Source organism: Aphelocoma coerulescens, chromosome 21 (assembly GCF_041296385.1).
Source record: "Aphelocoma coerulescens isolate FSJ_1873_10779 chromosome 21, UR_Acoe_1.0, whole genome shotgun sequence".
Taxonomy (NCBI): Eukaryota; Metazoa; Chordata; class Aves; order Passeriformes; family Corvidae; genus Aphelocoma; species Aphelocoma coerulescens.
The window spans coordinates 6,255,001-6,280,405 of record NC_091034.1 but is presented as its reverse complement, the minus strand read 5'-3'; the positions used below and the strand labels follow the sequence as shown (position 1 = coordinate 6,280,405).

General features: G+C 48.2%; 1 protein-coding gene and 1 long non-coding RNA gene across 2 annotated transcripts; both read right to left on the bottom strand.

The window, feature by feature from the left end:
- Positions 1-13: 13 nt before the first annotated feature.
- On the bottom strand, positions 14-18,844 carry PANK4 (pantothenate kinase 4 (inactive)). The gene is made up of 19 exons (XM_069034668.1): positions 18,664-18,844; positions 15,970-16,052; positions 15,301-15,509; positions 13,702-13,885; positions 13,081-13,173; positions 11,750-11,903; positions 10,867-11,048; positions 9,402-9,483; positions 8,191-8,291; positions 7,390-7,545; positions 6,457-6,569; positions 5,903-5,990; positions 4,510-4,661; positions 4,005-4,060; positions 3,442-3,491; positions 2,161-2,268; positions 1,904-2,004; positions 1,373-1,441; positions 14-409 (listed from the first exon to the last, which is right to left on the bottom strand). The coding sequence occupies exons 1-19, from the start codon at positions 18,779-18,781 to the stop codon at positions 196-198; spliced, it is 2,313 nt and encodes a 770-aa protein (XP_068890769.1). The 5' UTR covers positions 18,782-18,844; the 3' UTR covers positions 14-195.
- LOC138121296 (uncharacterized) lies at positions 427-643 on the bottom strand. Its single transcript, XR_011156150.1, has 3 exons — positions 589-643; positions 518-540; positions 427-469 (listed from the first exon to the last, which is right to left on the bottom strand). It is a non-coding gene; the product is annotated as an uncharacterized lncRNA (long non-coding RNA).
- Positions 18,845-25,405: the final 6,561 nt, after the last annotated feature.

Genomic DNA, 25,405 nt, shown 5'->3' with positions numbered 1-25,405 from the left:
AATAAACAATGAGTGATATACATATATATATTTGAGTGTGTAGACTATAGAGTGAATCATATTGTCGCTTTTTAAGTCACAAAAGCACAATATAAATACGGAATTTCCTGTGAACTCTTTTCCCTGTTGTAATAAAAATACATTCTTTACAGTTAAAGTAAAACTAGTGCAAGTCCATGGGCCGTGCCAGCTCCATCATTTACAGGGCACTTCGTACTTGAAGATGACGCTGAAGATTTTGCCCCCGAGGCGGTCAGCGAGCCACGAGTTCTTGATGACGGCCAGCTTGAGGCTCTCACACCTGAGCACGGCGTAGTAGTTGGTGTGGATGGCCCTGCCCATGCCCTCGATGACCACCAGGTCCGTCTGCCGCTCCCGCACCAGCACCGCCAGGCCCTGGTCCAGGCGGCTGCAACACAGCGCGGTCAGAGCGGCCCCGGCTGCGCCTCCACTGCAGCCACGGCTGCACCTTCACCTGTGGCCACAGCTGCGCCTTCACCTGCGGCCACTGCTGCACCTCTACTGCAGCCACAGCTGCACCTTCACCTGTGGCCACAGCTGCGCCTTCACCTGCGGCCACTGCTGCACCTCTACTGCAGCCACAGCTGCACCTTCACCTGCGGCCACTGCTGCACCTTCACCTGTGGCCACAGCTGCACCTCTACCTGCGGCCACTGCTGCACCTCTACCTGCGGCCACTGCTGCACCTCTACCTGCGGCCACTGCTGCACCTTCACCTGTGGCCACAGCTGCACCTCTACCTGCGGCCACTGCTGCACCTTCACCTGTGGCCACAGCTGCACCTCTACCTGCGGCCACTGCTGCACCTTCACTGCAGCCCCAGCTGCGCCTCCACTGCAGCCACTGCTGCGCCTCCACTGCGGCCACGGCTGCAGTCCAGGGCTGCCCTGAGCTGCCAGCTGGGATTCTGCATGCAGTTACTGGTGCCCACTAACAGGGGCACCTGAAAGCCAAGGAGATTGATTGAAACGTTGTTTTAAATGCACCCAGCGTAGGGTTTAAAGTTCTATCCCCAAGAGCAGAACTGAGCAGAAGGAGATAGGTTAAATAAGGTGAAATTATGCTTCTGTCCCAGGGGGTTTTGGCCACCTGCCAAAACCAGGATCTGACATCAGCCATAACCTGACCTGCTCCTGACCCAGCTGTGTCCTGAACACAGACACCTCACTAAGAGCCAAAGGCTGTAAGGCCTGAGCAGTGTCACAGGTCTGTAAATCCACACGATGCAACTCCTGATAGGTGTGCAGATGTGATTTCCAGCAGGAAAGCTGGCTGGGATGCTCCACAGCCAAACCTTTGGCCATCCTGCAGCTGAGGGCACAAATAACAAAGTGGCACTTTGCCCACGTACCTCAGATCCAGGCATGGAGAACTGGAGCCCGTCTGAACCAACAGCAGCTTCTCATCCCTCAGTGCAGAGCTGTTCAAAGAGACAAAAATAATAAACAGCTGCTTCAGCAGGGCCTTGCACATCTGGGAATGAGCCAGAGAAGCAGCAATATTGAAGCCTCCTTCACAAAGGCTTCCTTTGCTGCAGGGACTTCACCAGGAAACACAATGTTTCCTTGAGCACAACGATTGCTCAGTCAGCCCTGCATCCTCTCTCAGGGACACTGTGTGTGTGACATACACGGATTTGCCTCTACTAGCATAGAAAATTCCTGGTGGAGCAGCTGGAGTGCTGGTCAGGGAAGACACAAGATGAAATAGAACTATGGGTGTGCCAGAAAGACCCAATTTCTCTATTTTTCACTTTAATGAAAGTAAAGCTCTGCCTTGGGCTGAGGCTGCAGGTCACAGATGCTACTGAACAGTGCACTACAAAGGCAGGCTGTGCCCAGGATCTGCTTTCCCCAGGGAGCTGTGACAGACTGGTGCTTACTGGATCACGGGGTCCATGGCCGCGATGCGCTCGGTCACGATCAGGGACTCGCTGTAGGTGACGTCGTTGAGGGCAGGGCCAGAGTTACAGGCCAAAATCACCTGGGGGAAGGTGCCAGGAGAGGTCACACAGTCAGGCTCCAGCATTCCAGGCGTTTGGATTATTCCCAGTTTGGCAGAGAAGTGTCCTGCTGCTGGGCAGTGACACCTTCCAGCAGTTACCAAAACTCCACAGGAATGCACAAGGAAACCACTCACCTCTGTCCCTCTAGAAAGGAGCTCTCGGACAAAAGGAAAGACTCCTAAAATTATGTCTATCCCACTGTTATCTGCGAAAATTAAGGCACATTTATGAGGGGGACCCTCCTGCAAGAGAAAACCAATGCATTCAGGATGGAGCACCACTCACCTCAGGGAACAGTTTGTTATTCCCAGCCACTCCTCCAAACCCCCACATTTTATACCATCGAATGCTTGAGCCTTTGGGTCTGGATTGCAGCAAATTCCCAGCACACACCAGTGACAAAACAGGAGTTTTGGGGCTCCCTGATGGTATCTTTGCACAGGGGTTTAAAACAGCCTCGAGTTCCTGTGCTGTGTTTGAGGCAGGGCTCTCAAACTCCAGCAATAAAACCTCCACCTGCCAACTCAAGCCAGGCCTAACCCCAGAGTCAGGCTGTGATCCTGAACGTGCTGGGTGCCAGCTGGACCTACCTTGGAGAGTGTTTTAAGCCAGCCTGGTGCTGGGGGAACAGGACTCCCTTCTGCCAGAGAAGGGCAGGATGGACTTTGGGGGCAGGGACATCCTAAAATGAAAAGACAGTGCCTATTCTCCATTAACCTCCTCATTTGTTCTCAACCTGATACTGTGACACTTAGTTCACTCCAGTTCATACCAGCAGAAGAAGTGAAAAATGCTTAATTCCTAATAAAAACTGTCAGGGCAGTGCTTGTAGTTCCCTAATTGTCCCTGTTACCCAAGATTAGCTGGTGCTTTGTTTTAGGATGGAGCATGTAATGATTTGCCATAGTCTGCTCATCCCCAACCTTTAGGCTGCGATTTCCAACAGAGAGATTAACACAAAGACACAAAAGCTTTTCAATTAATCTTAATTAACTGGTAAAAGAGATTACATGGGGAAAAAAAAACCAAAAACAGCTCTGCTAATTGATAAGTTAATTACTTCCTGCAAGCTCCTACATTAATACCAGTTTTAGTCGCCTAGTCAGGGGGAGGAACAACTCAAACACTACATTTGGGTTTCTAAATTTAGGAGTCTGGGTGTATGGAAGTGCCCTGGTAAGGAGGGGAGGCTCTGGAGCAGCTCTGAGAGCAGCTGGGCTCCAGTGGGAATTCAGGGAAGCAGCTTGGGAAGTAACCAAGTGTTAGACTAATTCCTTTATTCCTTTCTTTATGGTGAATTACTGGCATTTGTTTTGGGCTGTCTGAACAGAGTTCTGTTCAAACCCCACGATTACCAAGGTGGTTTGGTGATTAGGGTGTTTAATTAGTGGGTTTAGGGCCACCCACGGTCGTACCTTCAGTCGCTCCAGCCACTGGCTGTAGGAATCTTCCAACCAGGGACGTTCTGTGGCACAGACAGAGCAGTGTCAGCATTTCTTATCAACAGCCACTAACTCTTATCAGCAGTCATTGTGCACATGGTACAAGCAGGAGGTTCATGCTACACACACTGAAGCATTTGAGCTCAGGTTTGGAATGTTAAATGTGTAGGTTCACAGAGTTCCCGAGCTCTCAGTTATGGGAATGGCTCCATGAGAGCAGGCCTGGAGTGGAGTTTTCACACTAAAGCTCTGGAGTGGAGTGAGCTGGGCCCTGGGCTGGGGGTGCTGGACCCCCCAGGACACTGTTTCCTGGCAGGGACACACCAGTGAGTGACCATCTCTGTGTTTAAGGAGAGAGTGTGCAGGTTTAATTCCTTTGGAGCATTCCACCCAAACTCTGGATCTGCATTTAGATGACTCTAACAAGCCCTAATGATTCCTTGTCATCATTTGGGGCAGCAGAACCCCCCCAAATATTCCCACTCCATTCCCTCATTAACATCCAGCTCCAAGCACCAGCATGGATCTCCCCTTACCTTGGAGCTTTGACTTGGCTTCTTCAAACCCAAACTGTGGCTCAGACTCCAGGACACTGGAAAAGGAGAGAAACAAAGGGCAACACAGTTCAACATCTCCATCTCACCAAGTGGAATTCCAACATTTCTTTAGCTGGGGCCCAGCAATTTGACTGCACTGGTTATACTGGGGGTGTCTGTGGGTCCCAGGACTGGGAAGTGTATTTTGTGCTCATGTTAAAAACAAAAGGCTCATCAGGACATTAAATCAGAGCTCTTATGCTAAGAGAAAACAGCCTCAGCAATGGACATGTTTGTAGATGTTTGCAGGCAGTAGGCTACAGGTAAAAAAGACATTTTTGGGTCTGCAAGGCACCATGAAATGTCATGACTTAAACCAGCTGCAGGGTGTTAACAGTGCTGTACAAGGGATGACGGGGAGATTGGGGAACTCTATTTTTTAAAAAAAACCCACAATTGGACATTGTGTAGCTTAAAGGGTGCTGTTAAAGGATGTAACACCTACTCTGAGACTGCCTTTGCTCCCCAGTCAAAGACATTCCCTGCCAGAAGTCCTTTCACCAGTGCAAACTGCCTCTCCTCCCAGCCCAGGGAGTCCAGGGACTCGATCACGCTCTGGAAACACTTTAAGGCTATTCCGTTTTCTTTCTGCTTTACCTGTAAGACAGTCAGGAAACATTGGATTTACAGACCAGAATTTCTTGCCCATCCTTGGCTGTCTCAGTCCCAAGGCCACGTTCAAGCATCTCCTCTGCGTTCATGGCCTCTCATGGACCAACCAGTTACTGTTGTCAGCGTGCTTAGGACCAAGAAAAATCTTTCCTGGATTCTAATAAAAAGCTTCATGAGTGCCAGGATATGATCTATAGCCCAAGAATTACTTTTCTTAGCAAGTTAGAGGTGCAACAGATCTTGAGCAGATTGGGAAACAGATCTCAGGAAAGCTGGGGAATGGGAGAGTGGACACACAAAAACCTTGTAGCAGTAACATGATGCATCAACCCCAGGAAATCCCCACCAGCAGTGCCACAAAATCTGAAGGGTGGTTTTGGTTTTGGGTTTTTTTTGCATCATCCCAAATTCTCAACAGCTCTCCACTTTTTTTCTCTGCTCTGTCTTTGGTGAGATCAGTGTTACAGGGTGAGTTCTCTTAGGAAATTTAAAACGATTCTGGGTACCAAAACCTTGTCTTGGCAGTAACTTGTCTGAATTACCAGAGGGAAACATAAGCAAAGGGCACCTCACAGGTGTTCTACCCCTTTTTCAGAGTGAAGACAGTGCAGCCAGGGAGAACTTTCTCTGTATTTTGCAGAAATATGTCAATAGTCAGGAAAAAAGTCTCAGACCAACTGCTGGCACTGTTATTATTTGTATGTCACACAAACAAGTGGTGAGGAGTAGACCTACAGAAAACTATTTTTGAGAAATACTGACTCAAATGTCCTCTCCCCAACCACTTCATGTCACAGAAGAAAATACAGAGAGAAAACAGCTGCACAGTGGCAATGAATGGTTTTAAGAGCAGGAGGTTGTGCATTGTGTCCACTCCAACCCAGTGCTGAGCATCTCACAAGTGACAAAGGCAGCCACAGAGGAGTGAATTAGAGCAGGGTCTGGTGACAGCCTGGTGACAGAGCCTGGTGACAGCCACCACACACTGCTCAGCAGGGCTGGCACCAACACTGGCTCCTCAGGGCTATCAGGCAACTGAAGCTGGGGATATTTTTGGTCATCATCCTCACCAGGAGCCTGTTCAGGTGAAGGGATTTATTCCCCAGTGCTCCTTCTCCTCCCCCAGCTGCTCACAGCCAGGGCAGGAACTGGTTCCTCATCCCTCCCCTCTGAGCCATCCATCACTTGTACAGTTTCAGAGTACTGGGAAAGTGTCTTGAACTCACCTTGGAATAGGGATCTGGAAAATTGAACTCATTCAAACAGTGTTCCCTTGTATCCAAGAGACTTCTGACTGTTAAGGTACCATATGCACTTAAAAAAGGGAGAAGGGGCAAAAAACAAATCAATTACTTCAAACAGAAAACATTATTTTTGCCTCTGTCTCCTCCATAAGTCACAGCCCCTCACACAAGCACTACAGCTGAAAGTCACAGGTTCTAAACCCTGGCTCTAAGGGGTAAATCTACAATAAGATTATTTAAATACAGGGAGGGAGAATGTTCAGAATTAACCTGTTGCTATTTTTAATAACCATATACAAATTTTTAGTAACAAATTTTCTGCCAAGATCTAATTTCTCTGTTCCAACTCCAACACATGAAATCCAAAAGCTCTGTGCAGAGGATCTGATGTTTGGCACAGTAACTTGCTTGAGCCTTCAGCCTGCTTGGCTTTGTTTGCTCTGCTTCACAACCTGGTTAGCTTTTGGGTGGGCTTTCCCTGTGCTCTGCTCAACAGAAGCAGCAAGTGATGCAAAAGGGAAAATAAAGACACTTACAAGGGCTGCTGCCTGAGTGTCTGCAGCTTATTCCAGTATTTCTGGCGGAATTTCTCAGCTCTCTCCACTGCATCCACAGAGTCTGGCTGACTGGCTGCAGCTCGCTTTGCCACCTGGCACAGAAATGAGGCAACACTGGAGTTACCAAATTAACTCTTCCTCCTTGTAACTGATGTGAAGTTCAGTCTGAGCAATAACCCCTCCATCTGCCTTCCTGTTCTGTGCCTGCAGCCCTGCTGCTCCCTCCCACACAGCACCTCCCAAGTTCCCTTCATTCCAAACAGTAAACAACAATTTTAATGTGTCTTTTCATCCCAGAAGATTTAAAGTTTGTTTTACAGACTGCACTTTCAGAAATTAAGCACAAGTTCTAACTACTTAGAGGAGGGGGAAAAAATAACTGCACATAGACCAAAGGAGAAACAGGCAGAAATTTAATGGTGCACATCGACCCCTTGTGTTCTCCTTTTGTTTACTCCAGTGAACTGCCTGAATCAGCTTCAGTGCAGAAAAAAATAACTTGTGTCTGATTCAATTCTGCTCTTCCCATGGAAGGCTGTCTGTGAGGCAGCAGGACTGCTCCCAGGGAAGGAACAACCCAAGGATCTCTGGCCTTTGGTTGTGTAACTGTCCTGCTTGAAGCTCTGTACAGAGAGGTCCAACCACCATTCAATAGAGAAAATGCTTTGAAAACACCTTTCAGAAGCTAAAAAAAAGCATCACAGAAGAACATTTCTGCCTTTGAAGGGGCCAAGCCCCTTCTCCTTAAGAGACTGGGACAAAGTCAGGTGCCTCTGTTACAGGGAAAGAGGGGCTGCACTTCCAGAGGGGTGAAACAGCAGGAATGTTTTACAGGACAAACATGGTGCTTCACAGAAGATCTGTTTACTAAATACCTGTGTCACCCAAACAGGACTGTTTTGTGACACTCACCCCATCCAGTGCCTCCTCAAAGCAGGTGAGCCAGTATTTTCTGGCCATGGCATCATCTGTGAGGTCAACAGTGTCTGGGATATAAGTGGAGGGGTCTTTCAGCAGTGGCAGGTTAACAAGTGGTCTCTCCAATCTGTCCATTTCCAGCATATCAAACTAGAGGAAAAAGGAAAGAGATGGATTAGAACTCACTCAGAAATTAATTCACAATGAATTAAATTAGCACAAGGGCTGCAGAAGTCCAGCCACAGTTAAGACTGGCAGATTTGCAGACAATTATAGGTCACCATAAATAATCCAGTTCCCTCTGTGGATTATTTTATCCATGCCCACCTCATAGACAGAAATTATCCAGTGTGAAAATAATCCACTGAGAAATCAGAATTGCTGCACTGTCAGTGAATTTAAGAGATGACTGGGCTTGTGCTCTTCTGTCCAATCTTGTATTTGTCTTCTCATAGGAAGCAAATTAACGCTGCTTAATGATGGTGGAACGTGACATTCCAAATGCTGAGGTATTTCAGCTGGAGCAAAATCCTGCTGCTCCAGAGTAAGAGACAAACATTCCCTCCACTTTGGTGAAGGAGAGTAAGACAAAGCAGCAGCCAGTCTGTTCTAGGAGACATTCCATCCAACACCACACAGGACACGAGACAACACCACACCAGACACCAGACTGGTCACTTCTCTGGGCACACAGGAGTCCCAGGGGCAAGAAGCAACCAGCTGGAGAATAATCACCTATTTCCAGGTCACCACTGCTAAGAGAACACACACAGGTGTAGAAAAGACAGCACATACTGTACCACTCCGTGTTCTCTGCATGGGGTAAACATCAGGGGATGTGCTCATAAGCCCAGAACTCCCAGCATAATTCTCTCCCCAGCTGTACTGGTTTGGATCTAGAAAAGAGAAAGACACAGACACACATAATCTGAAAATAAAACTGAAAATACTCCTGTGAGTGAGTCTAGAGCCAGCATCCCTCTGAGCAGCTGCTGCACTACACAAGCCAGCTCCCCTTGTCTTTAAAAGCAAACAGAATTTTTCCCTCTAACCCCCAAAAGAGATGTTTCAACCACTCAGTGAATTACCTGCTCCAAAGAGCTTCAACCTGAACGAGACAAGAAACAATTTAAGTTCTAAAATAATTCTTTTTAACCCCCTTTCCTTGTCATTAATCAGCATGCCTTCAAAGCACTCTTACTGAGCATTTATTTCTAAATCTAGATCCATTATTAACAAAATAGAATTACAGAACTCTCAAAGCACAATGTAAGTTTCAGAGAAACACTAAAGTTATTTCTAGATTTGCCTTATTTGAGAAAAGTTTAATGAGCTCAGATGTACAGTACATGCTGCAGAAGCAACATCTTTAATTCCTCAGTAGCTGGTTCCTTGCCCATCTCTATCAAATGGGCAGGAAAGGAATTCCAAATCCAGTTTTTGGAGGTGTATTTGATACTTACTGAACTAAGTACCCTTAGCAGCCTGTGGCTGTGCCACCATAATCAATGTACCACCTGGCTTGCCAGTACATCAACAGGGGAAAAGGAAAACTAAATAGGCAGAATTCCACCAAAGCACCCTGGATCCAAGGGATCTGGACAGAAGGGTCTCCTCTGTGAGGCTTTTCACTCTCAAACAAACACAGTTTGGAGATGCTGGTCTTCTTCAGTACATTAAAAGAATTCAGAAGTGGCTTCTTAAAGAGGGGAAAACCAAACCCACGTTTCCCCAGCTGCATTTAGAGCTGTGACTGCTCTTGGCAGAAGTGCAGAGAAGAGAAGAGCCCAGTCCTGCTGCCTTCTCAAAGGTGAGCAGGAAATCCAGTGAGAAATTAAGATGTCCCTGCCAGAACGTATAAAACCAAAGCCCAGCATCTGTGTTTATTAGTGCCAAATGGATTTATTTAGGCAACAGCTTACATGCAGCCTCTTAAAGAGAAACTTGGACAGTACACTGACATTTCAGAACACAGCATATACAGAACAGAGCAGTGCTGTACTTACTGTCTTGTTCAGCTCCTTTTAAAAATGCCCCAATGGCTCCCAGGTAGCCTTCATGTCTCAGGAACAATGCCTGAACCTCTCCCTGCCACAATATGAAACATTGCAATTGGATGGTCCCTGAGGGCTAACAGGCACTTCTTTTGTCACTAGTTTCACACTTTAATTTAATAGAAACAACTAGAAGATGGTAATAGTCATTTGTGCTACATTCTCACACATTCAGCAACTTTAATGGTGCTTCTGGAACAGCTCGGGGAGGAACTGCTCACACACATCATTCCCCAGTTATCAAACAGCTGGAAAACACCCATGCACCAGTGGTGTGTGCTCTAAGGCCTTCCCTGGAAAACACCACTGCATCATTCCATGAATATTCAACTCCTCTTGCTTCAACAGGCTGGAAATACAAGGTCCTGTGATTCCCAAGTGAAGTGTGTGCAGCCAACACGTTTGGAACACTGCTCATTGTCTTTGTTTCATTCCACGCCTCTTCAACACCACTCAGACACTGTGCATTACCCCCAGGCGAGCATTCCCCCACCCAAATAATTCAATTATTAATGTAAAATACAGGAATGCTGAGGAGAAAAACACTACATCCTCACAGCAGGGCCCCTCAGCTTTCCTAGGCTGGGTGAGACAAAGCCTTTTCCAAGGAAATCAGCAGTGACTGTGGGAACAGCCACAGGGAAACAGCAGCTCCAGCTCACATTTGGATTTGAATCCCTGGCAAAGTGTCTCTTACAACAACCTAAAGCTGCAGTTTTGCAATAGCTTCCTTGGAACTCAACAAAGTTTTACAAAAAGGGACAACAATGGTGAAATAAAGAGGGGAAAACGCAGCACACAGGAGCCTCTTGCATGAAGCACTGAGATGAGAAAACATGGTGTCATCTACTCTATAAAGTTCCTAAAGTGCAGGACTCATCTACCTGGAACAACCATTAATGAGCTTGTGGACTGGACCTTTTTCCTAGTCAAAAATCTTCAGTATTTTCCACAGCTTCAAAACCTGCAAAGAACTTCAGCTTGGTTGATTTGGGGTTTGATTTTCTCTTTAATAACAAAACCCCACTGATGCCAACTGTCTCAGCAGAACAACCCCACACTGCATGGCCTGGGGGTGGAAAGATGCAAATCAGCAAGAGGAATTGAATAATGATGGTGACTATCTAAGAACACAGTGAAAACTCATTATTTGGAGCTACAAGACAGACTGACAATCAAAAAAATTATAATAAAGAGATAGAGGGAGGGAGGTAGGGAGAGAAAAAAAGGGCCAGACACAACTCCCAGGCATTTCACATCTATTTCACCCCTCCCACAACACATCCCTGCCTTACCTACCTAAGGAGCAGCCTTCTAAGCTTACTTCATGAGCAAATTCATTTATTAAGGTATCCCAACAGCCTAGAAAAATAACTAAAATGTGACTTTGCTGCAGGGAGCCCTGTGTTTTGCTTACCTTGGAGAAGAAGTTGATGCTGTAGGTTATTGTGCGCATGGTGACGGGGTGGCCCCGGATAAAGAACCCTCCAAAATAGATTTTATCCAGGTTGTGCAGTTTGGCATAGAGGCAGGCCAGCTGACCAATGTCATTGCTGATCATGTGGAGCAAACTTTTGGCCATGTCTTCTTTGGAAAATTCTGGAAGGGAAGGAAGAGCAAAGCAAATTACACACAGCTGAGGAAGCTGCAAGGGACCGTGCTTTTCTAACTGAACCTGCAGGTGGGGAAAGAAAAATCCAGGGTTTGAGCAGCTTTCTCTATGTGTGGAGATGAAAACTGTTACCCCTGCAAAAACCTCACATTTAAAATGTACTTCAAACAAGGAGGAGTGTGATTTGATTGAAGATATCAGGAAAAAAAACCCCCTCACTAAGCCTATGTGAAACATTTATTGAAAAAAACTTCCTGGATGGCAGGAATCCATTTCTTCTCTCTAGGAACCACGGGTGAGGGTTCATCCATCTCTCTTGGCCTGATATGCACTGCAAGTATTTCACTAAGATACTGCAAATAAACTGCAAATTGTAGTAAAACACTGCCAAAAGGCCCTTCTGGAGCCCAGAAGGCCACATCTATTTCCCACAGGAATCAATTAACCCCGGGCTAACCAGACAGCTATTTTTTAATTTTCCCTAGGCTTAGGCAATCCCAAACTGAACATTTAAATGTCTGCTTTTATAAAGCAGACTAGATAATATTTTTAATCAATATTCTGCAGGCAAAACACAAGGTCATGAAAGAAGCTGGTGATTATTTTAAGCTCTACTTGTTAGATCAGCATGAAGTTGATTCCCAAGGGCCAGAGGAGATGTTTGGGTAGATCCTTTCCATCCCAGTACCTTTGTCTGCTGTGGTGGACTTCCCAAAGCTGCTGGCAATGAGATTCCCACTGAGCCCCAGGGTCTGGTAGGCACCTCCATACACATCCTTCACCAGCATGTCCACGTTGGTGTGCTGTCCCTTTGAGGCCAATTGCAGCAACTCATCAAATTTCTGAGGGTGAGAAGCACAGTTACTGCAGCTGACCTGGGCCAGAGTTCACTGCCCAAAACCAGTCTTAGAATTAACCCTGCCAGCCAAAGACAGGTTATTTCTGATTACAAGGATGTATCCAGAGTCCCCATCAGATCAAACAGATCTTAAGTGGATCTCCTTTCATGATGAACACCACAATCAACCTCTTTCTTATCTGCAGCTATTTTGTTGAATTTCCCCTGAAAACTAGGGTGGGTCAGCACATATAAAACAGTCAGAAGCCTCATGGCATGCCTTATCTTGGAAGTCAGGAACACAGGAACTAAGAGAAAACAGAACTGTGTCTTCCTGAAGCACAATAAAAGAAAAGATTGAGAAAAAAGTCTCAGAGTGCCTTTGCTGTTGCAGGATGTGTCAACATCCCTGAAGTTAAACTTGCAGGCAAGCTGCATTATCCCAATACTTAATTTCTAACTCTGCTAACCCGAATTTCTTCTACAAAACCGAGAGAGAATTAAGAGCAGGCACTGTCCTGTTCCAAGAGTTCTTCTTCAGGAGCATCAAAGAAAAAGCACAACCCAGGTCGTGCCCTCCCTTTGACATTTTCTTATCTGGGGCACATGTAACTGTAGCTTTTCCTACACTGCTGACATTTAGGACACTCATTTAAGCCACATGGTTCTTTGGGAAGCCCAGCATGATGTAAGAGTCCTGCTCAGGCCAGCCCAGCTAAGTCAGGCCTTATTCTGGCAAATCATCAGCTCGGGATTTAAACTCACGTTGGCAACCAAGAAACCAACCATGAGGCAAAAATCCTCCTCTCTGCTCCCAGACATTTTGCAGCAATTGTGTGCTCCCTGCCTTCTTCTGCAGACAATATTGCAGGAACTGGGCTGGCATTTGAAGTTGAAAAGAGAACAAAAAATTACCAGGCCACTTTGAGGAGGCTCTTGTCCATCCCTTGTCCTTGAGCCCCAAGCAGGATTGCTTTTGGTCACAAAAAGCATCTTCTAATTCTTGTCCCTATATTCCATTAGTACCTTTTTGCATGTAAAGCTTCCTTTTATGCATCAGAAGAGTCAAAAATATGAACACAAGTCCAGGACTCATCCTTGTTACCTAATATTCCAACATTTCAGGCTTCCTCCCAGCATTTGATTTAATTCCACCCCCCTTAAAAGAGACATGGGGGTACCTTTGTTTTGGTGAGCAGAGCTCCAAGACCCCAGAAGGTTCCACCTCCAATTGAGCTGCCCCCAATCCATTCGAATTTGTCTTCTGTTTCTACCTGTCAATCACACAAGGCAGATTTATTTACAAAGTCCTATCAGGATGTTTAACAGAGATTTAAATGTCACAGTGTGCAGGTTTTGGAACACTGGAATCAGTGGAGGCAGAAAGCTTCCACTGTGGGAGTGGCAGGTGAGAAGGGCACGTTGCACACAGTCACACCACAAGCAGTTTTGGAAATCTCTGTATTTAATTCTTAGCCAATAATGCTAAATATAGACATTAAACTTGGTCTGTTCAACAGTGTGACAAAACAAACATCAAAAATCACTTTGATCTGACAGCCTTTGTCCTCATCAGGTAATGTAACCACTTCTCTAAACAAATTAAATGTGATTAAAAAGACATTATTGTAGTGAATGGAAAAGCACTCATAACTCTGTAATAAATAGAAATAAATTTGTTTAAAAGTACTATTTTCTTTTTAAACCTTGCATCAAGAAGAAACAAGTACAAATCTGAACCAGTGAGAGGTTTCAGATCACCTTTATCAAATCTCCAATAAAGCATTTTAGCCACCACTCACCTTCACTATGGAGACCCCTGAGCCAATGTTCACCAGCAAATAAGGGAAAATGTTGGGGTGGTTTGCCTGGAACCGGAATTCTGTGTCTGAATCCTTCTGGTACACAAACACCTCATGAGGGATGTTCCTCAGCACAAAGTTGCACCCCTTAATTAGGCAGGTCATTACATCTTCCTTATCAACTCTGAGGGGGAGGAAAAAGCCTTAAATAACAGTGCCAGCCCTCCTGATAAGGCAGTTTGCTTTTGGAGCAGCAGTTTACACAGACTTTGCAGACCGGAATTTTCACACCACGTGGCACAAGCCCAGCTCCCTGGAAACACGAAACCTCCATCTGCACATGGTCTGGTGCTCCCCTCCCATGCCAGAACCGCAGTCTGGAGTTCTGTTACACAGTAACTGTAATCACGTTGTCATTACAAATAATCCTGTTTGCTTGTTTACACTGCTCTTTCCTGCCCTGCTCCTTTCATGGTCTGGGCACCCCTGCCATAAAGTAGGTCAGGAAGCTTAGCTGGAAATGAACCTCAGAAAACAATTTCCCAACATGGAATAATTGTCTGTTGTTCCGCCCCTGCCTCCTAATAAAGCACAAAAGGCCCCCTCAACATTTCAGCACTACTTGTTTATGACAGATTCAAGGGACTGGGAGGAGCCTACAGCTGGGATTAGCAAACACAGAGAAAGCGACTTCTCACAAGAGTAGCAGGATTCACAACAGGGCATATCCCCAGTGTGGAGTCTGGGAATGTGACACAAAACTTAGATAAGATGATTGATAAGTCAGCTAACACACACTGACTTCTGTGAGCTTCTGTGTCTCTGTTACTGATTTATGGAAATTCTTACAGGAAATATCCGGAGGCCTGTTGGAAACACATAAACAAGGCACAAACTCATTTCAACTACTACAGGATGATTTGTGTGGGCAAGGATGGAGAAGCTCCTCTGGGCTGGACCTGGGGACCAACTGAGTATGTCAGAACCAAATAAAAACCAAAACCTGGGGCACCACATGAGCTAAGAGTGGAAATTGCCTCCTTGTCTTGATCAATTGATCATTAGTAACAGCCTACTAAAGGGGGCTGGTGTGAAAAACAGATAACAGAGTCCAGCTTATCAGGAGATGTAAGTAATTTGCAAAGACAGTGTAAAAGATGAGCACAGGCCGTCAGGGGTTGAGGAATGTACAGCAGCAGAGGTGCCTTGAAGCTCTCCCCAATGATATTTAATACCGGGGTAAATTAATGTTTTTGTAAACTTACAGCATAGAAGGTGTGAATTTATAGGCACCACCATCTGTGGCTTTGATGGCTTTTGTATCTGTATTGATAAGATGGTCTTTGATAAATCTAGGCAGCTTTCAGTGTAAGCTTTTTAGTATTTGGTGTCTGAACAGTAAATTTATGAAGCTGTTAATTCATGGGACTGCCCTTTGTTCTCCTGTAAGCCTTTGCATGAAGTTTAGGTAGGAGCTATACAATAAGTGACTGTCACATTAATTACCTCTGAGCATGCCCAGGAAAATGATAAAAGCTTTTGGAGTAGGTGTAAGTTAATTCTTTACAAAAAAAAAAAAAAAAAAGCAGTTCCACTTACTTCAACCCCAGTTTCTTCTCAATAAGGTCTTTGAATTTATAGGCACCACCACCCGTGGCTTTGATAACTTTTGTCTCTGTATTGACAAGATGGTCTTTGATGAAATCTAGGCAGGTTTCAATGTAAGTGTTTTCAAATTTAATGAAGTGAAGTCGAGCTGTAATCTCCTCCTGAACAGATATTTCATACAAAGGTTCATTTTCTATGTCCTTTAAAAGAGAAAAGGATTTCTTAGAGAACATTCTTGGAGATACAAGGTTAAATGTTGAACTACTGAACATCAATACTTGTGCTTTTTTTCCCCTTGTAACTGTGTTAATGCCATTAAACATAACACCTCAAGCTATGTCAAAGAAGAGTAGAGTTTCACAGGTCTTAATTCTCCTTAAGCTGAGATAATCAATTCTCCCATGCAGCAGACATGCAGGAAATCCCTCTGTCTGAGGAAAGTTCTGTCTGCATGGGAGCAGAGTTTTTTTACAAAAGTACCATACTTACTGTCTGGAAAAGAAATATTTCAAACACTACCTGGCAATAAAAACACTTCCCAAGAAGTTTTATATAGAACAAGTTATTAGATGGGTTTGGATACAGTTTCTGTTCTACACAGTCCAGAACCTCACTCCTGTGAGTCAATCACATGCAGATGATCCCTGATGGAATTCTCACCTTTCCAGAATGATCAAAGGATCTCACTCTTGCCACTTTGTGCTGTACAGTTGAGTAATAAGCCAACTTGGTTAATGAACCACCTGTTCATAAAGAGATGACAAGTTATGATTAATTCCTCACCTTGGAGCAAACAATAGAAATTATGTTTATGTCAGCTCTCGTTCTCAAGGTCTCCTCAGTAAAAGCCAGACAGAATTAAGGGAAATGCAGAAAGAACCTTTGTTGAGGACCTGTTTGGTGTGGTTAACCCCAGAGCACCATGGAAGGGAAAAGCTCCATAAATTCAGCTTGTGCCCAGCTGATGTGGGATGAAGATGAGCAGTGGAAATTCTTAATTAGCCAGATCAGTATTTATAACACTGTTATTTACCTTGTTTGGAAACTTTATGGAAGCCCCAAATCTGTACCAGGATTTTCTCAGCTGCTTTGCCACCACTGAGCAATGCCCCCCATGTGCACAGAGTGTTTCAGCAGCAACAGCTAACAAATATTCCTATCCTGCTTTTAGGGACAAGTCTGCAAGCTCATGGCTGGCTTGAAAATGACCCTCTGTACTCAGTAACTATTTCACAAGATTGGTCTTGGCTTTGGGGTAAGGAATGCTCAGGATGATGTTTCTCAAGCACGCAGCAGCTGGAGGTATTACCAATGTGCAAGTCTGAGCACAGCAGCCTCATCACCCTCTTCAGGCCTCCAGTCTGCTCATGGCAATAAAACTTTCAACTCTCCCCTTGAAACACAACCCAACCCCTTGCCCTGGCTTTGCATCTGACCCGCAAAAGTGAATTTCTGGGGTTACACTGAATAACTTCACTGTTTTCCACCACATTGTTCAGTGCTCCAGGTCTGAAGGTAACTTTGACCTACTACCAGGTTAACATTAAAAGTCCTGAAAGGAAATAAAAACCTGGCAATGTTAAATCCTAAATAACGGCTAAATTCAGTGGCACTGCACTCTGCTGCCTAATAATAATCAAGAAATGAAGCAGCAGAGGTGCAAGATAATCCCTAGAGTGTGTAGCTTTGCCTTCATAACAACACTGTTAGCTCTTCCACAGTGCTCAAGTCTTTTTGTTAGTAAAATATTTGCAACCTGTAGGAGAAAAACAGGCAGTTTACTCCAGGAAAATTTAAGTGAGGTCAATGTAGAGTGACCATGGACAGACACAGCAACAAAAGCAATAATGCTTCCCTGACCTTGGATCTGATTTCAGTGTCCCAGGCAGTGCTTTGAAGTTTTTGGTAAACATAACCCACAGTCTGTTCTGCTAAAAGGTGAGGGTTTGGTGCCTAGAGGTGAAGGGTTGCACAGCTTTTTATGGAAAAGCTTCCCTCCACACTGGGGAATCACAAAGCCCGTGCTGGAATGTCATGTTCTTTACACTGACCATGACACAGGTGCAGCAGGAATTTATCACCAGATCCACGGTATGTAGAGCCATGCTTTATGCATTATCCCCTTCCTCTCCCAGTTTTTAAAGACTTAAATCCATTCAGAACACCAGCTGAGACATGTAACGAGGTTTTATAACTAATCCCACGACTCTAATTCCCTGCTGACCCGCACAAAGGACCAGTTCTGGATGTTACTTTAACAGGCATGGAACCAGCAGTTTCTGAGGGGCTGAACTAACTGGTGACACGACAAGATTCTCTGTTATGGTGCAGGTTTTCTTCCCACTGCCCCTGAGTCTCCACCACACAGAGCCATGTTCACCCAAGGAATAATGGCTTGGTTTTCTTTTTCCCGGCTTTTCTCCTAAAAAGTTCCAGTGATCTTGTGACGGTAAAACGGAAGGAAAACGTGTGAACTGGCACTTTCGGCTTTAGTGGGTGTCCACAGAACGACTGCTGATCCCTGCACGGGTGAAATGGGAACAGACTCAGCCTGTCCCTGCACAATTCCCGGCTGTGGCGCGCAGGTGTCACCCCGACGTGTGTCACCCTGTCCCTCGGCTCAGGATGTGGGAAACCGGGAATGTTGGGTGCTCGGCTGCAGGCACGGGGCAGCGGGTGTTTTTGGGGGTGACTGAGGCAGCAGTGACAGCCCCCGACCCACGCCAAGCCCTGCAGCCGCCCTGCCCGGGCAGCGCCACAGCCACCGTCCCCGGCCCTTTTTGCTTCTTCCAGGCCGGTTTCGGGAACCGGAGGAGCAGCCGCAGCATCCCGCGGGCCGCGGCCTGGGGCGGGGAGCGGGCGGGGGGCTCCGCACTCGGGCCTGGCGCACTGGGGCCGGGTCCGGCGCGCTCTGAGGGGGTGCAGCCAATGCCCCCCAGCCCCGCCGCGCCCCGGCCGGTCCGGCCGGGACCCCCGGGCTCTCCCCCGTCCCCCCTTGGCCGCCAAGGGCAGCCCCGGCCGGGCCGCCCCGCCCGGCTCCCCGCGGCCCGTTACCAGCGCGCGGCCCACCGGGACCTGTAGTGCCGCTCCCCGCCCGCGCCGCGCCGGCACCCGGCAGGGGGACTACAATTCCCGTCGTGACCCGCGCCGCCCCCCACACCGCGCAGCCCGCCGGGAGCTGTAGTGAGCCCGCGCCCACCCGCGCCGGCCCGCGCGTCCCGGGGACTACACTTCTCAGCATGCCCCGCGCGCGCCCGGCCCGGCCCCCCGTGGGTCCCCTCACCGGGGCCGCAGCCGCCGCCCGTTCCCCACAGCCGCCCCCTGCCCGTAGGCCCCCCCGGCCCGCCCGGTTACCGATGTCTATGGCGAAGCGCTTGGCGTTCTCCAGGTTGCGGAAGATCTCGTCGGGCGGGAGGGTGATGCTCTTGTCCAGGCTGCCGTGACCGCTGCCGCGCCCGCCCCGCTCCGCCATTTTGAACGCGACCCACTCCCTCCCTCACCTCGGCCTCATCGGCATGCAAATGTATGCGCATAAATCTGCATGGTAACGAGGCGGAGGCGCCGGGGTTAGGCGGGGAGCGCGCGCGGGCCCCGCCCACCGGCGGGGGCGGGGCCTGGGGGACCGGGGTGGGGGCGGAGAGACCCCGGGGGGGGAACGGGGAGAGATCCCGGGGAGGGGTCGGTGAGACCCCGGAGGGGGGGACTGGAGAGGGGGGAATGCGGAGAGAAACCCCCGGCGAGGGCAGAGAGATCCCCCGGGAAAACTGGGGGGGGGAACGGGCGGAGAGACCCCCGGGGGAAATGGAAGGGTGAACCACAGGGAGGGGGACGGGGAGAGACGCCGGGAGGAGCGAGTGGGGGGACAAGGACAGAGCCCTGGAGGGGTCGATGAGACCCTGGGGGAGGAGATAGGGGGGGATGGGGAGAGAGACCCCCGGGGAGGGCAGAGAGACCCCCAGGGGAGCGGGGGGGTTCCCCGGTAGCCCACGGGGGGCCGGGGGTCCAGGACACCGATGCACATACACGGAGCTACTGAGCAGCCCCACGCGTGCTCCCTGTAGCCAAACCCTGCATTGTAACCGCCTGCGTGTTTCCAAGTGTTTTGTGACCCGGACACATCCCCAGGAATGTGAAATGTGCCATGAGGTGCCTTGGAAAACTTCATCTCTTTATCCAAAGTACTTTCTGTGTTTGGTGTCCCTGCCTGTGACAAGGGATCGGAATTAGATGATCTTTAAGGTCCCTCCCAACCAAACCATTCCACGATTTTTTTCGCCCTTGCAGTGACCTTTCTTGGCTCTGAATTCCCAGAGAATTGGCGCTCGGGCGCGCTGTTATTTTTGTCTCACATTGAGAGAGCTGGGGTTTGATATTCCCGAGCTGTGGAAAAGAGCATTGCAGGGGGTCCCGATGGACACAGAACTGGTGGGGAAATTCGGTGTCAATTCTGAATCTCTCTGCTTTCACTGAAATCTGTCTCATGTCCGTTGACCGCAGGGAAACCAGCTGTAAAAACTACTTAAAAAAAGAATAACTAGGTTTATTAACCAGATTTTTATTTATTTTTGACCATTAAAAGTTTCTGCAACTTCTGACATTCAAGATAATTCTGGCACAGGTCATACATTGGTGCAGCTTGCACAGAACACATCATAACATCCTCCAAGGACAGTAACAAATTCCCATTTTCCCCTGGCAAAAGGGTACCAAAAAGCAAATAAAATTTATACACCTGCCTTTCATGAAAGACTTTGATAAATATTTCTTGTAAAATCGACAGCACAGCCGTAACTTTCAGTCCTATAAGGACATAAAAACGAGCTCTTGCCTTTACAAAAGGCACACACACATCCTGAACCTCACAAACAGCCCTGGCTCGTGAGCAAGACATCCCGAGGAATTTCCTCTACATAGTTTGGGATATGGTTTAACCATTCTCAGAGCATGCTCAGTACAGACTATAAATATTATAGAACCCCTTATGGCACCGTGGGAAGGCCAGATTCCCAAATGTGTCCAGTCAGACCCCAGGGCATTCCAGGTGTGGATACCCTGGGACCCCGAGGACTCAGAGGAAAAGGCTCCTCCCACAGGGACATTTTGGGAATTCTGACCGTCCCAGAGGTTACAGCTTTCCCAGCAGAGGTACAAGGACAACCTCGCAGAGGTTAAGAACAGCCGTCGTTCCCCTCCGAACGACCCCTCCAGCCCTCCCAGCAGGGGGATACAGCTCACATTCCCTCAGAACAACTCTCTCTCCACGCGGTGGGATCGTTCCAGTCCTTCTGGGAGAAGGGGAGCTCACATCCAAGCAGAGCAATGCCCTGCAAAGGGGAAACATTCTTCCCTACTCATGAGAGGAGTGGGGGCGACTTGTAGAGCAAGTCACGGTCTCCTCTGGAATACGGGCAAACGTCCATGAATCACGGAACCTGAACTGCCAGGGCCTCCGGGGGCTTTGGAATCGCTTCGGTGCCGCTGGTTTTGCAGGAGGCTGGTGGCTGGAGGTGGGTGCCGAGGAAGATCCAGAGTCCCCAGGTGCCACCTGTGACCTTCGGGAGTGGCAGCTCAGCTTCCCCCGCGTTCCTGCGCCCGTGGAACGGGAATTGCAGAGCAGCTCTGGGGCACTGCCCGTCAGGATAATCCTGCTGCGGGCTCCTGGCAGGAGCTGCAAAAGCTGGGAGGGCAGGAGAGGAGAAAAGTGTTACACGGGGAAGCGCCGGCTGGAGTTTGTCCCAAAGGAAAAGGCGGTGAGAGGGATGGGGGATGTGATGGGGAGCACTCACCTCGCCCGGATTCCGGGGCGCTCACAGCCATCCCCAGGATGTCGCCTTTCCCCAGCTCGGAGTTGGGCTGCTGCCTCTGAAATCCCTTCCCCAGGGGCAGTTCCAGCTGCTGTAAATCCGATCTGGGATTCCCGGAGCTGTAACACAGAAGGGGAAGAAGGGAAGGTGAGCAGCGAGGCTCTGACACCCGAAAGGGTGCGGCCCTTCCCGGCTCTCCAGCAGATACTCACTCTGTGCTCCCCTCTCTCTGGGCGATGGGATGTCCAGGGAGAGAGCGTTATCCCAAGGGCTGCTTTCAGCTCGGAGTGGAGAAGGCAGCCGGGACCTGCCCTATTTATACGCAGGGGCCGCATACAAAAGTCTGGGTCCGGAGCGACTCGGAGTTTCCCACAGTCGCCAGCCAATCCATGCGTGCCCGGGACAATGGGAAAGCATCCATTACAGCATGGCAAATTGACTGTGAATTGCCTGGGGATAATACCCCGCTCCCAAAGGAGCAGGTGGGCTGGGGAGAGTGTGACACAATAGGGTTTGGCATCGCGGCGCTGGGCAGGGAACGTGGGAAAGCGTTCGCCCGTCATTATCATCCAGCTTCTGCCTGATGTTGGGAACGTCAACATCTCAATGTGCTGCCTTTTCCCAGGCTGTGTTGAAATTAAGCACAGAAGACTGATCCCAGGAAGAGATAATGCTCTGCGCCCCAAAGAGAGGTTGAGAAGGGAAAGATGCAGAATTAGAGGGACTAAACCCTTTTATTGACATTAAACCGTGCTTAGATGAATACAGTACCAGATAATTTTCAGGCAACGAGAGCCTAAAATCGAGGGAAGAGCCCTTCAAACAGTTAGCTTGAAATATTTTCCTTGCCATTGTTTAAAATCCCTCTCTAAGTTATATCCAGAGCTTTTCCTTGCTTTTGTTCGGGTAATCTGGGCTTTCCTACGGCAGCCCGTGACATGTAATGATTGTGATGTCTTTCCCAAACACATCCTGTTTAATTTCATGCCACTTTGTAAATGCCTCACTGTTCCTGAGTCTCCACCTAAATATATTTCCCATTTACAGACAACTGAGAGGGAGTGAAAAGTCAGTTCTTGCTATTCCTTTGCTGTGTTATCCCCTTTGCAGGATGTCCCACAGGTGTGAGGCCCTCCTGTGACTCTGCTCAGCCTTGGGATTTCTCACCTCTGTGTGTAATGAAGGGGAAAGGACTGGACAAGATCCTGGACTGGAGCTGCCTTGTAGCAATATTTTTTTTCCCAGGCTATTTTAAGTTGCCTGCCCAGGTCTGCTGCCCCCTCCCAGCACAACCCAGTACAAAGCCAGTCATGTTTAGGATCTGTCAGTCAGGCATGGGAGGCCTCATGCAGTTTTGGAATACCTGTTTCTTAGCACGACAACATTGATGAAAACCCTGCTTATTTCTTGTGTCTGCCTTTCAAAATCGGACAGGAAACCTCTCATTTCCCTGTCAGCGGCAGGCAGCCGGTTCCACCTGCCCTCAGCATCCCTCTCAGGGCCAAACCTGTGTCTGTGGTACCTGGACAGCAAAGTGTTCCAGCACACAAAGGGCTGGTGAATAAAAGGATATAATTCTGCAAAGGATGATCCTGTAACCTGTTATTAACCTGAAGATTTTAAAGCCCTTTTCACTGCCTGGATCCTCATGGATTTCCATGAGCCAGGTGTATTCCCTTCCCAGCCCAAAGACATTTTATGTTTAGATGGATCACTTACGGTACAACAATTTTAATTCTTGATGGTTGTCAAAAACTATAATTGAACAAGGACTATGAGTCCTATTCAAAATCAGCTCGCTGAATTATTTTGTCACCTTGTAATCTGCAGTATCCCTTGGAGCTGAGGCAATCCCTGGCTGCATGTGCTGGTGCTGTTAGTGCAGAGGGAAGTGAAGCACGGGATTTTCTGGATCCCTCCCGGCATCACGTGGGATGAAGGGACAGCAGGTCCTGCCACGCACCGTATGGAAAGGAGGATGCTGGCGGCAGCCGCGGGCACGGGGAGAGGGGAGGGCAGCTCTGACCCAATTTTCAGCCCTGGAAATATGAAATGAGCGGTTTTAAATAATGCCACGCTGTCCGCAGCACAATGCCCCGGCCTCCAAAGGGCTAAACCAGCTCCCACTGATTAAAGCCTGATCCCTTCCTTGAAGGGCCGGGCAGATGGTGCCGCAGGCGTGGGCTCTCCCCGGGACCCTCCCAGGCACACTTCTTTTGTCGGCAGTTTAACACCGTGAATGGGAAATCCTGGGAGCTGCGGGCTCGCAGCATCTGATGGGAATGGTGAAGCAGGCACCCTGTCCCGCTGCCAGCGCACACAACAGCCCTCAGCTCCCAAACTCCCGGCTCTCTGTCCCTTGGAAAGGGATCACAAATCTTCCATTCCCCCGTGCCTGCCTCATGTGCCCTCTGTACGCTGCTGCTGGGTGAGAGGAGTAAATATTCCCCCTGGTTGGTTTGGTTATTGAAAACTTAACGGCAACAGCATTTCCCCAATGATGCTTGTGAATAATAAATTGTCTAGACTTGGGCTGTCACTACAGTATATTCCTTATGGAGTGCAGAATGTAATTCCCTCAAGAATTTCAGTACGGAAAAATCATCCTCTGCTGTAGGAAGTGCAGTTGGTCTTTGTTAGAAATCTGTAATTAGTTTGCTCAGTTTGGTCTTTTTTAAAAATCCCACTGGTAGTGCACCAGTCTGTCCCCCTGCATCGTGTTTGGGATCCAAATCCTTGTCCCTGTGCTCCATATCCATGGGAGGAGTTTGTGCCTTGGACTGCTGCTGCAGAGCCAGGAAGTTGGGCTGTCTGAGGCTCAGAGACACGATTTTCCCTGGTTTGGGAATGAAGGATTAAAAGAGACAAATCCCCAAAATTGCCAAACATGGAGTTGACTGAACGACGGGACACCACGATTCCCTTCTTTGGAGGGGGTGTGAGACCTGGAGATGCTGCGGGCAGAGGCTGCTCCTCTGTAAATCCCATCAAATCCTGAGCTGCATCGTGAAGATGCTGTTTCCAAAATCACAGCCTGCCAGGGGTTATCCCTGTCTGTACTTACAGCCCTGGAATGCCAGGCAGGAGCCCTGGCTATCCCCATGTTCATCATCTCCAACTGGAGCTGCTCCCCGGTGACCCCGAGCTGTGGTGGGAACCTGTGGGATTGCTGTGAGTTCAGGAACAACCATAGGGGACCCAGGAAAGGATCCAGCCACCCCAAGAGTGTCATTTTAGGTTGGTGTCCGTGACAATCCATAAATCAGAACAGCTGGAGGACCTCTACCCTGAGGAACTGCTCTGGGCCTTTCTGCTCCTGGTTTATGGGTGGTGCTTTCAGCCCAGCTGTAGATTTACTACACACAGAGTTTTCCCAAAAGCTGCTACTGCTTTTAATACCAACTGGCAGCTTTCTTAGCCCATCTGATCCATAATTTTCCATGGAGGGGAATTCAGTGTGCTGCAATGGAGCAACAGGTCTGGAGGAGGGTGGGCTATCAGCAAAGAGTGTGGAAACCCAGAATTTCTTTGTCTGTGTCATGCAGATTTAGAAAGCAGTGCTCTGTACCTCTGTGGCTGTGCTTCCAGCACACAACTCAATGGCTTGCACCAATTTTAGAGCACTTTTATTTCAGACCATTTCCTACATTCCTGCCAGCTTGTCTCCCAGATGCCATTGATGGCGTTTTTAAAGAAATAATTACGATTTTTTATGTTGGTGGTTTTTTTTTTTTTTTTTTTTTTCCTATGCCTTCCTTAAATGGTTTAAAATCTTTCTGACAACCCCTCTTGAGACACCTATTTAGTGTCAAAGAGCATAACGTTCCCAAGTTTTAAAAGGGCCCTCGCATAATACTGATCGATCAATGTGCTCCTTGGGAAAATAGCTCTCCAGATGGTCCATCGGGACAGGAATTGCTGGTCGTCACAATGCGGAGCCAAAAAGCGTCACTAATGTGGGCTGTTGTGAGGCACGCTTCCTTTGTGGGCCTCTGAATGCCCTAAATAGGGAAGAAAGTGTGGGAAACTCAGAGAAACTCAGGCCCACACTCTGAGGTTAATAGGGGCTTTGTCAGGAGAGTATTCCTGAGCTGTGGGATCAGCATAATAAACAACATCTTCCCTAAGGGTGGGAATGTGTTGGGAGCAGGGGAGAGTCACCCCAGGGGCCGGAGGAGCCATAAGAAGCTTTGCGTTCAATTATGAGAAGTGATAATAATTAATAAATTGTAAACATAACCTTTGCTGTGCGGGGGCCGGGCAGGCCGGAGGTCTGGCTTTTAGCTCTGGGG